General features: G+C 38.5%; 1 protein-coding gene across 1 annotated transcript in view; it reads left to right on the top strand.

Annotated features, from left to right (window-relative positions):
- si:ch211-1e14.1 (UPF0606 protein KIAA1549) overlaps nt 1-12,177 on the top strand; it is a 280,906-nt gene that overhangs the window by 249,080 nt on the left and 19,649 nt on the right. Inside the window, exons 16-18 of the mRNA XM_063059529.1 lie at nt 1,436-1,741; nt 2,882-2,934; nt 4,556-4,677. Of these exons, the coding sequence (XP_062915599.1) occupies nt 1,436-1,741; nt 2,882-2,934; nt 4,556-4,677 (481 nt within the window). The remainder of the gene's footprint in view (nt 1-1,435; nt 1,742-2,881; nt 2,935-4,555; nt 4,678-12,177) is intronic.

Genomic DNA, 12,177 nt, shown 5'->3' with positions numbered 1-12,177 from the left:
CCGGTGAAACTGCTCCACAATGTGTCTTCTTCACTATAAACATAAAGGTTGCATTCAAGTTCAAAAGAGGTTTTGCCATAGTCAATTACAATATCAGCAGTGTGTTTTTTCTCTGATTGCTGGCTGTGAGGATCAAACTACCGCTTCCTAATTACTTGCTGCAACTGCATGTTTACTTTCTGAATCTCATGAACCAGCACATCCAGATTCCAACCCGACATTTAGTAATTTCTTCTCATTTAAGCAATTATTTTAGTTCTATTCCGCTCTTCCCTCTTACTTTCCCACATCACTTTGTAGTTGCTCCTTTTGGCCTGGTCAGTGAATAGGCCAATATCCCTTTGCATACTTACACACTTTCTGACCCACTAAGATGTTTTGCTTGTTATCATGAATGTTATTGGGTTGTTCATAACTTGTTCGAATAAAGCACCAGAAAACATCCAAGGATACATTTTGGACCCTAACTACTTCTGTAACACCACCTACAGGGGACTTGTAGGTAAATTAAGAGGGAAGCCTATATCCAACCTTCGTCATGTCAGAGTTGAAATGTTCTCATGCCCCTCACTGCTCTACAGTGGATTTTTCTAGACCTTGGCTGAAAAGTGTGTCTGTTAATTTGGAAAGATAAATGCACACAATCATCTTCATTTAGAATTTGAAAAGAAAATGCAATATTTCAGTCTTTGTAGATATGAGGTAGATGGAGTTTACTTGTGTTACTCAAATGATTGTATAAAGCACATTATACCTAGTGTGTAGGGAGGAAGGGGACCACTTAAAATGAATAATTTCAGCATGATTGACTGCACAATCCTTACTAGATCACCAGATTCTCAAGTTGTTGCCCAAGTATGGAAGAATTGACCCAATATGCAGAAAGGTTGAACAGAAGTGAAAAATGTTTTGTTTTCAAGGAAGCTAAATTGCTGCATTATTTATATCTAGAGTTTTTTCGACCAGCCTACAGTAAAATATCCAGTCTGTGAGGTTGACATTGAATGCTTTTCATTTTACGCCACCTCATATTGGAATATTTTGAATTTGGAACTAGTTAAGAATTAGCCTGTTTATTACAAGCCTGCATCTTGCTGCTCCATGGCACAGCTTGTTGAAGCTCCAACTAACCGTGAAATTACTCCAGCTAGCACACTTGTTAAATGGTTAATTGAACCGGATTTCTGGATTATGCCACTAATAAATTTTTGAACATAATTTTTCTGTGATTGCTTCCTTGTTCTTTCACAGAATTATGAAAATGCTAATGCTTGATTCTGAAAAGACAATTTAAATAAAAGATCTAACACTGGGTAGGAATACAATGTTAACCACCTTCCCACAGCATTCCCACAGAACAATTGACCTTTACGTTATCTCCTTTCATTGCCCCAACTCCAGTGACCTAATCTTGATCTGGTTCTGTATTTTACAGTCGGACCCTGACCTGCCTCCGGAGCCTAGACCTCACTCTCCAGCTCATACTCACCCTCCCCCTCCTGCCCCCCCACCATATCTCCCGCCACAGCCATCCATTGAAGAGGCAAGGCAGCAGATGTACTCTCTGCTGGATGATGCATTTGCTTTGGCAGCTCCAGGTAGTCCTGGAAAAGTCTTATCAGCAGTCAGCCATGGTCAGCCAGCCACCAGCACTCCTATCAGGGGAACCAAAGTTTCAGCTAACAACCACTGGACTCCAGTGTATGAACAACCCCAGAGTCTCAGCAATCCATATGTAACGGTATGTAACATGTAAATCATTCCACACAAGTGTGTTCAAACATGTGTAAACACTTCCATGGTGCATGCACTGCTGAAGTCCCAGCAGTATGATATTCATTTCTTTTCATCATACCATCATATTTTATTTTGACTTTATTTTCATCCAAAATTTTAATCATTGGGGTAATGAAATATAGTTAGCAGTGTTCAAGAGGCACTGATCTTAGTGAGATGAATCGATATTTGGAAAAGTCTTGAGCTGCCAGGTACTATTTGCTGGGTATGTACTCAATTCAAATGAGATCTTGCTTAAGATGGCAACTTTCCATTTCAACCTTCTGAGGGTGATTCATTCTAAATCCTAAGATCAAAGGACATAGAATCTAACATTCGTCATAAAATCTGTGAGTCCCTTAAAACCACAAAAAGTCTGTGAGAAGTCTCATTACAGGCTTTTTAAATCACGATGTTTCATGATTAAGGCAATCCATAACATTCAGTTCTCCTTTCTCTAACCTTTTTTTTCTTTTCCAATAACAAAACCTGACTCTGCTAGTGTAAAAGAGCTTTTTCTGTTGGGTGTTTGTGTCTACTGAAACAGAAAGGGAAGTTATTGATCAAAATGTGTGTTAGATAACTTAGCTGTAGTTAGATTTTTCTATTAACTCCTGGCAGTGCCAAAATTCTTACACTCTTGTTTTCCATTGGTTATAATGGATGGAGCTCTAGCCTCTCTATGCACCTTACCATGATGCCCATAACATCATTACTTTAATGCTGGTACTGATGTCTTTGAAAGAACACAAGCTTGCAGATGAAACTCCTGCAGTTATTTGTGCAGTTTACTTGCCCCATGGTCCCATTATGACAACAAACAGCAATTTATTTTAGTGTCTAAACGAGCAATAATAAAATGCTACATTGAGCAGGGTTTGTTGAACTTGATTTCATTGGTAACAGTCTGATAATATTGCAGTAGTAATGTGGAGAAATCTAATGCTGGAAGTAGAAGTGGAGGGGCTGATTAAATATCACCAATTTTCATGCATTGTTGCTTAATTTAGTCTGCCTTTGCTACTTTTGGCAGTGATCATCATTTTTAAAATTGGAAGAATCAAGGTTAGCATTTAACTAATAAAATTGTCTCTTTGGTCCACAGAGGTATGAAGATACAGGATCAAATCAGCCATCTGCAGCAAGCCACCTGCACAGGTAAGATACGAACAAATGCACTTTATGAGATAATAAGGAGCACTGCTAAAGCATGCAAGTGAAGTCACCTCAACCTTTACTGTTTCAATTCAGTAAAGCCTTGTCCATGAAGTAGAGCAATTGGAGCATGTATCTTGAGAAGCTGTCTTACTAAAGGGAGAAAGCCAAACTGAGGATCTTCCAAGTTGATAGCTTAAGTGCTATATTTTAAGGTATCCAAATAATTTAAAAGTATAACATTTAAGGATGTGTTAGATGATCATGTTTCTCTGTTCATTATATTTACTGATCCAAATTCTGTAGGTTGCTAGGTATGAAGGTGGTGCAGTAACTCTGCTTACAATTGTAGGTAAACACAGTACAGGTTGAGATTTTTTTTAACTCTTGTTAACCTCAGCTGTCCTTTAAGTTGTGTTGGTCATTGTTATGTTTGCCTATTTACCCTCTGACACATTTTTCACACCAACTGTGTGGTTTTCCCTGCTGCTGTCATTCAGACAGCATGCAGAGAGATCCTTCAGAAGGTTAATGATCTAATAAAGCACATAGTTTTACAATGCAATTAAAACATATGCCATGCCCGAAGAACAGCAATCTGTCTCCCATAACAAACATATTTACGATCCATTCGATGTCCATGATCAGATCATGTATTTCAATCCCAGCATTATTTTTATTCATTACTTATAAACTCATTTGTAGTCAGTCATTTTTTTTATAGACAGAGCCCCTGATTCAAGACGGTTTGAAAATGCAAGCTAGGAGAGCTGACAGCCATTCATCCAAGGAAATTTAATCACACTATAAAACCTTTTAATGTCTGATGTGCTCTCCCTTTGGCACATGAGAATCAAAGATATCCAAGTGGAATTTTCCAAATTTTGCTCAACGGTTCATGGTTTCACCTCTGATGTTTCCATTCCAGTTTAATGGCTCAGTGCGTGGAAAGCCTTGCACAACAGAAAAAAAATCTTCTTGACCTCCTCACTACAGTTCCCTTTGCATTCTTCCAATCCAAAACAACAAGCAAGCTGAAAAGCTTTCATACACAGACTAATTTCTTCTTCCTTGGCAAAAGAACAATATATTTTAAATAATGCAATATAATGAGTTTTAAATTTTAGAAGATCCAGAAAACAGTGACCTTTCCCCAAGAAGTAACCGTAGTCAAAGTCAACCAATTCAGATCCAGGAGATAGCATGTTGCCCCTTGCACAAACTTTCTATCCAGCTTTTCTGTGCACTAGCAGCAGCTGACAAGAAGTAGACAGAATCAGCAGCAGAATACTGTAGGGTATGTGTACTAGAAGCCCATTTCTAAACTATCTTTTAACTGCAAGCTGATACTTAACTCCTTCATCTGTCTTCTAAATTCATGGAGTTCACACCATGAAGTAAAATTAACCCTTGCATGTTTATAAGCTGTCCAATTGTGAACCAGTACAAATGATTCAGCATTTTAATTCCAGTTTTTACTGAATCATGAACCTTTATTAAAGCATTTGTTTAGGAAGTTTAGTAATAAATAATCCTTTATCTCCTTTTGTGTAAAATACCGAACAAGAATTTTGCATGTATTGCTAAATGTTTGTTTCTAATTTCTTCCTTATATTTGATTCAGTTCTGGATATATGCGGCCAGGAGAAGAGATGAGACAAGAGCAGTCTCAGCAGGAAATCCTGTACTCAAACAGACCCATGTATGCTGATGAATTTCAAACAAGACCTCCAGGAAATAATCCTGGTACGAATGTATAGTGTGTTGATTGTTTTAGAATTTATCATCTGTGATCAATTGTAATACTTTAGTTCCTTTTCACAGTTCTCACTATTACTGCATTAATGTGAGCAATTTACATGAATGAAATTCCTCAAACCTCAGAATCAGGTTTAATATCATTGGCATATATCATGGTTTTTTTTGTTTTGTGGCACTAGTTTATTGCAATACATAACAATAGAGAAACTATAAACTACAAAAAGAAGTATATATACAAAATTAAATATGTAATGCAAAAAGAGAGGAAAAATAGTGCAGGTGTTTCTGGATTCATTGTCCATTTAGAAATCTGATGACAGAGAAGAAGAAGCTGTTCCCGAAATGTTGAGTGGGTATTTTCAAGTTCCTGTACCACCACCTTCATGGTAGCAATGGGAAGAGGACATGTTCTGGGTGATGGGGGTCCTTAATGATGGATGCCACTTTTCTGAGGCATTGCCTTTTGAAGGCTGGGGAGGCTCGTGTTCGTGATGAAGCTGGCTGAGTCTGCAATTTTTTTCAATCCTGTGCGGGGCCCTTCTGCAGCGGATTGTGATGCAACCAGTTAGAATGCTCTCCACAGTACCTCTAGAAATTTGCAAGTGCCTTTAGTGACATACTAATTCTCCTCAAAACTCTTAGTGAAATATAGGCCCTGTTGTGCCTTCTTTGTAATGTGTGTGCATACCTGCGTGTCTTAATGCTGCTGTCAGACCAAGATTGATTTTCATTGCCCAGTAACTTCTGAAAAGCTGTTCAAATGGTAATCAGCATCTTATTTAATTAAAGTAAGTGTATAAAAAGTATCAAAAATTGGGTCATAGATATCTAACAGTATGTTCTTCCATTACTGAATAATTATGGGATTTAGTATCTGAATAACACTCCCAGTTAAACTGAAGGTATGGATGTAGTTGTTTAAGTTCTTTAGCAGCCAGGAAACTTTGACTGCTAGATCTTGCCTCTCTCTCGAGCTGAGAAAAGCAGAGTTTAAATCACAACAGGAACCTTGCACCAGATGTTACTGGTTAATTACCAAATCCTTTTGGATTAATAATTGACTTGTCAAAGATTTACAGTATTTTATCATTGCTTATTTGTGCATCAGACCTTTGGAAAGACTTTGGCCAATCTTTAGATTTCCATTTTTCTTTTGGAGTCCTTGTTTCTGTGAACAAAAGTGATACGGTTCCCAAAACGTGTATGTCACAAGTGTGTCCATGTAGCTCCTTGAGCAGTATAGGTATTTGCTCACCATGATTTAAATCCAAAGGATATAAGTTTTCTCTGCTTCTTTGTAATGATTAACCATTTTGATCAGATGTTTGAGGTAAATCCTTACTCCAAGGTATGAAACCTAAATGATAAAAATTGAATTAAATGTTTGAATTGAATTCTGTACTTGTAGTCTGCCAACCAAATGATACATTTCCACAAAACTCTATCTAGTGATTTTGTTATAAACTATAAAAAATGGAATCTATTGGGTCCTTCATTTGAGCTCATGAAGTAGTATTGCTGAACTTACAGGTCCCTTAAGTGGATGTGTCACTGCTATGAATGGATGAGTCTCCCAGTGTTGTTTAACAGTATTCCTAAAGCTACTGAGACAGTACCCAAGTGTTACGTAGAGAAGATTCATAAGGGCGAATGTGTATCCATATGATAAGTGATCATAGATTGAATGAGTTTCATGACCCTAGGCCAAAGCACATTGAGCACCAAATAAAAAATTTTCTTCTGCACTCCCCTCATTTCCACCTCCCCCAAATGGCGGTGCCTTCAAGGGGTGACATTGAATTTATCTAATACTTAGCCCGTGTGGCTATCATGGACTACATCATGCTGAAAGTGTGCATTTGAATCTTATCCTGCTTTTCCTTCCTTTCACCATGTACACCTCAGTTAATATAGCACAAGTCTAGTTAATATGATATGTATGCAAAAGTAAAGCATGACTTAAGTCAATAATAACAAATATTGTACGACATTTTTAATTTATAGTCATAGTGGTACAGCACAATATGGGCCATTCAGCCCACCACAACCTGGGCAACCTAGTATCCCATGTACAATAATCGCATTGCTCTGCGTTAGGTTCACATCTATCTATGCCTTGCGGCCTTGAATATATATAGTAGTTGCACCTGGCTCCACCGCCACCTTTGGACACATACCTGATATCAAACACAGCTAATTTCTTTTTGGGAAGCCTTTCATAATGGTGGGTGTGATGATGTACTCATAATAACACGTACAAAGTGCTGGAAGAACTCAGCACGTCAAGCAGCATCTGTCCCTTAAATTCCCTTTAAAACCCCCCCTCTCATTTTAAACCTATATGCTCTTATTTTTGATACTCCTACTAGGGAGAAAAAGATTCTGACATGTATATTCACTAAAGAAGTGAAAAGTAATTCATGTAGAAATTTGGATGATCCTTTCCACCCCTGAAAGGACCAATATTTTTACTGTCTATCCACCTGTTCCGGATGTCTTGGCACTCTCTCCTGATCTTACCTACCATGCATCTTTTTTGCCCTCCTAAGTTCTCTTCCATACTCTTTATATTCCTTGAGAGGCTTCCACAGTCCCAGTTGTCCAGATCCACCATATGTTTTCCTTTTCTTCTGTTCAAATCTTCAAGATACTTTGGGACCCAAGATTCAATAATCTTGCCATCTTTGTATTTCACCCTTGCAAAATCTCAGTGGTCCTGAACTATTACTATTGTTTTAAAAAACACTTTTACCCACAGGCCTCTGTTTCCAACCTGTTTTCACCATGTCCTTTCATTTGCTACTGAAATCAACCTTACCCTGTCTCAACCCCTTACTCTAATCCCATTCCATAACTACTTTGTACCTTACAGAATTATATTCACTGTTCCTGAAGTGTTTTTCCCCTCCCAGCCATTTTCTCCACTTGCTCAATTTCTTTTCCTAAGATCAAGTTGAGCACTACCCCATCTTTAGTATGACTCCCTACATGTTGACTATAAAAAAACACATCTTGGTTCAAGCTCTCATCAAGTTTGTTAACACAACTTGATTTAAAAATTGTCTGAACCGTGAAATGTTTTTTTAATCCATTTGAAAACAAAGCTTCTATACAACTTGATCCAATTCCATAATATTGAGGCTAAAAGTTCAATAATGACTTGCTAATTTATTTTTGTGAAGGCCTTCACAATGGTGGGTGTGACGATGTACTCATAGTAACATATACAAAATGCTGGAGAAACTCAGCACTTCAGGCAGCATCTATGGAGATGAATGAAGAGACGACATTTTGGGCAGTCCTGATGAGAGATCTCAGTCTGAAGCATGGACTGTTTTTCCTGTCCAAAGATACTGCCTGACCTGCTGAGTTCCTTCAGCATTTTGTATGTATTACTTTTGATTCCCAGCATCTGTAGAATCTTCATGTTTATGATTTGTATCCACAGTTGATAGTTTCCTAGTCCTTGTGCAACCATAGAAATGAATTGTTTATCCATTATGTTTCTGACTTTGTTCTATTAGCTGCTTGGCATTATACTGTTAGGTAGATTTTCATGATTCTTTGTTGAAGAACTTTGGGACTTGATTATTCTGTTGAAGAAGTAGCTTTAAGAACAGTGTGAAGTAGGAAGTGGAAGAATGCTCTGAAAGGAAGATCATTATAGAGCATGGCAATTACATGGATCTTTGTCTCATTATGCTGAACTTTATTTGCTTACTTCGTGTTATTATGAGGTTGTATTGGATGAACTTGCATTCTGAATTTCCCTAACTAGTAGAACACACATATCAGTATTATAAACAGGGTCCATTGTTCTTAGCATCTGTTTAGTCACCCATCAAACACTGCAACAATTGCCAAAGTGATGGTCAAAAAAGTATTAGTGGTAAACCTGATACATCTACTTTGGGATTGCAGCGAACATGCATTGCACGCACAGAATCCAGGGGGAACTGTTGTGTTCTCAAAATACAGAACAGAAAGTGATGGAAGTACTCAGCAGGTTAAGCACCATCTGTAAAGTGAAAAAGAGTGAGAGAAAACTGTTTTGGATCCATGCTTGTGGATTCCTGTGTACCAAGCAATGTAATGTCCAATTTAGAAATTTTAATTTGCAATTCCTCATGTAGTTAAATTTTCCAAGTTCTGATAAAATGTGCGTTCTTACTCTTTTCTTATATAAAGGCTTACCTTTGTCCTCATAATTAATTTACTATGTGAGAAATCATTTGAAACTTCAAAGCAGGACTATGGTGCTGTTTCATTACAGCAAATTAAAGTATTAATTTCTGAGAACTCAGTACAAAATTCACTACTTACGGATTGAATGAACCACCAAAAGAAAGGTATGTCAACAGCAATCTGAAAAAGAAACAATGCAATATACTGCATCTGTGGAGGTGACCTTCCATGAACCTGTGAATAATAAATTAAATCTAAACAAGCTAGGATAATCGGGATAAATATTTATAAGGCAGGCAGTCAATACCATCAATCCTTCAATCAGTAGTAATATGTGCTTTAGCTTGGAGCAGTTTTCTTTTATTTTCAGTTAATGTGTGAGAATTTCACAGGCAGTATAGCAAGGTCACACACCCATGTTCTTCAACTCTCAACCTTTTCTGCATTTAATCATTCTACTCACCTCCTTGGGTTTTGTTAGCTATTTAACCATGTTTGGTATAAAGTATTAGTCTTTTTTTATTAAAATGTTTATTTGGGAAATGGCTATTTGACCCAGTAGGTCTCTGCCAGTGTTTATGCACCATGCACACACTTGTAAATTTTTTTCCTCCTGTTGAGTTATCCTTCTTTTGTACATTTATCTCTATCATTCACACTTAGTACCAAAGATGGTGGAGAAAGCACTTAATGTACCTCAACATTGCACTGGCAAATTTAAGGGCAAGCATAGGCAGTTGAGCATCATGTCTACTCTGCCATTAAATAAGATTATGGCTAACTGTTTCTGTCTGTTCCATATTTCTTCACTAATCCCATTTCCATTGAATCCCAATGATTTATTTTTTACTCAGAAAGGGATTCCAAGCAAGTTTGGATCTGCAGTGATCTTACTGAATGACAGAGTACACTGAAGCGGTCAACTTGTCTATTCCATATGAACTGTCTTAAATATGCTCAGCAACTGAGCTTCTGGGGACTGTTTTCTCCAAAGGTTCGTTGCCCTCTCAGTAAAGGTCATTTCTCCACGTCTCTGGCTCAGTGTTGGTCCCTTTAATTTGAGTCTGTGACCCATGTTTCTTGATAGCCAGTTAGAGGAAGCACCCAACCTGCACATCAGCCCTTTGAGGAAGTGGTATAATCCAGTAAGATCACTTCTAAACCTTGGAGAGTATGGACTGGGATGGTGAATTTGTTGTTGGAAGAGAGGTTAAACGGAGTGAAAATCCACCATTCCAGGACTCAATCAAAAGAGATTTTCCTCTACTCCTCTTCACTAAGTGGGGAGATCATATCTATCTGGAATGTTATCTCACCACAGCCCTGTATTATTTCACTAAGATGCCACACTGTTATATTGAAGTCATCCTGTAGAGTGTTCGGTTTGTTCAGTTCGAACAAGCCCATGTTCGGTTTGCTTTCCTAATCACATGTGTGATAACTGAGTGATTCATGTCCAAGGGCACCATCTACTTTCAGTCTATCACTATTAAAAAGAATATTGTGTTTTTTTTTAAACCAGGGTGAATAATATACTTTTTCTGCATTTCATCTGTCCTGTCTCACCCATTTATTTACTTTCCCACAATATTACTGCATCCACTTCACAGCCCACCTTGCCACCTAGTATTTGTATCATCAGCAAACCTAGATACATTGGACTTGCTTCCCTCATCCGAAATACTGATATAATGAGCAGCTGGAACCCCAACACCATTCCCAGTGGCATCCCACTAATTTCCCAGTCTGATAATAGCCCATTCATTCCCTGTTTCCTGTTCATTAAGTAATCCTTAATCTGCCCTCTTTTCTATTTCAGTGGAGCATATAGAGGGCCCAATAATTGCGTCTTTATCACCTCAGTTAGCATTTCTTCTTGCAGTTGACAGTTTTTCAGGATCAAAGTAAATTTTTAGTGAGTGGAGCTGGGGATTTGTTCGTAGTTTAACAACCAACACATTTGGAAGATATTTGTATTGCTGCCCTTCATTTCAACTGATCAAGCATAATGGATGCTGCGTGGTTTAGAGGGTATGGATTATGATCAGAGATTAAGGGAGCTAGGGCTTTATTCTCTGGAGAGAAGGAAGATGAGAGGAGACATGATAGAGGTGTACAGGATATTAAGAGGAATAGATAGAGTGGATAGCCAGCACCTCTTCCCCAGGGCACCACTGCTCAATACAAGAGGACATAGCTTTAAGGTAAGGGGCGGGAAGTTCAAGGGGAATATTAGAGGAAGGTTTTTTACTCAGAGAGTGGTTGATGTGTGGAATGCACTGCCTGAGTCAGTGGTGGAGGCAGATACACTAGTGAAGTTTAAGAGACTACTAGACAGGTATATGGAGGAATTTAAGATGGGGCATTATATGGAGGCAGGGTTTGAGGGTCGGCACAACATTGTGGGCCGAAGGACCTGTAATGTGCTGTACTGTTCTATGAAATAACACATACAAGATGCTGAAGGAACTCTGCAGGTCAGGCAGCATCTATGGAAAAGAGTAAACAGTTGACATTTCAAGACCCTTCATCAGGACTGTGTGTATTATTTGATTTCCAGCATCTGCAGATTTTCTCATTTGTGAATCATAATGGAGATCCCTATTTGAAATTCTCCAGTAAAATTCTATCAACAAGATAAAAGAATGCAGAATCTGTAAATTTCAACACTTCTGAGGGGTACTCCCCCTTTTCCTCACTCTATACCTTTCTCTACCATCTCCTCTCCTGCTCCATACACCATCTTTCCCATTGCCACCATCCAGTCCTCTTACTCTTATCCTCTGTGACTACTATGCTGTATCATCAGTGTCTGTGCTGTATTGAGTTAGCTTCTGTACTCCTTCATCGGAATGCCCTGTGTCACACTCTGGCTTACTGTGTGTCACTCACTCCCTCTGGCTTGTATGTTGTTTGTACTCCATTGCTCTTTGGTTTGTACAGCAATGCTTGTTCTCTCTCTGCCTCACTTTGCATCCTTCAGAGTCTCACTGGCTCGCCTACATCCTTCCCTGCTACCCTAGCTGGCACCAGACCCACTCCATCTCTGCACCATGCTGGTCGGTCATCTCTGTACCCACCCTGCTAACTGACTCTAAATGTTTGTTACTTCAGCCTTTCCTTGCTTACCTGCATTCTCCGCTTTGTTTCCTCTGATCCTGCTGTCATCTGCTTCTCTAAATTAGCCAATCAATACTTGAAGTGTTTCCTTAACCAATTTTCCTTACCGTCCACCTCTATCATTGTCGTCTTCATGTGTTATTTTGCTTGTCTTTTGTTATTCAGCCCCTCCAAACTGAT

Source organism: Mobula hypostoma, chromosome 9 (genome assembly GCF_963921235.1).
Source record: "Mobula hypostoma chromosome 9, sMobHyp1.1, whole genome shotgun sequence".
NCBI lineage: Eukaryota > Metazoa > Chordata > Chondrichthyes > Myliobatiformes > Myliobatidae > Mobula > Mobula hypostoma.
This window is presented reverse-complemented; position numbering and strand designations above follow the sequence as displayed.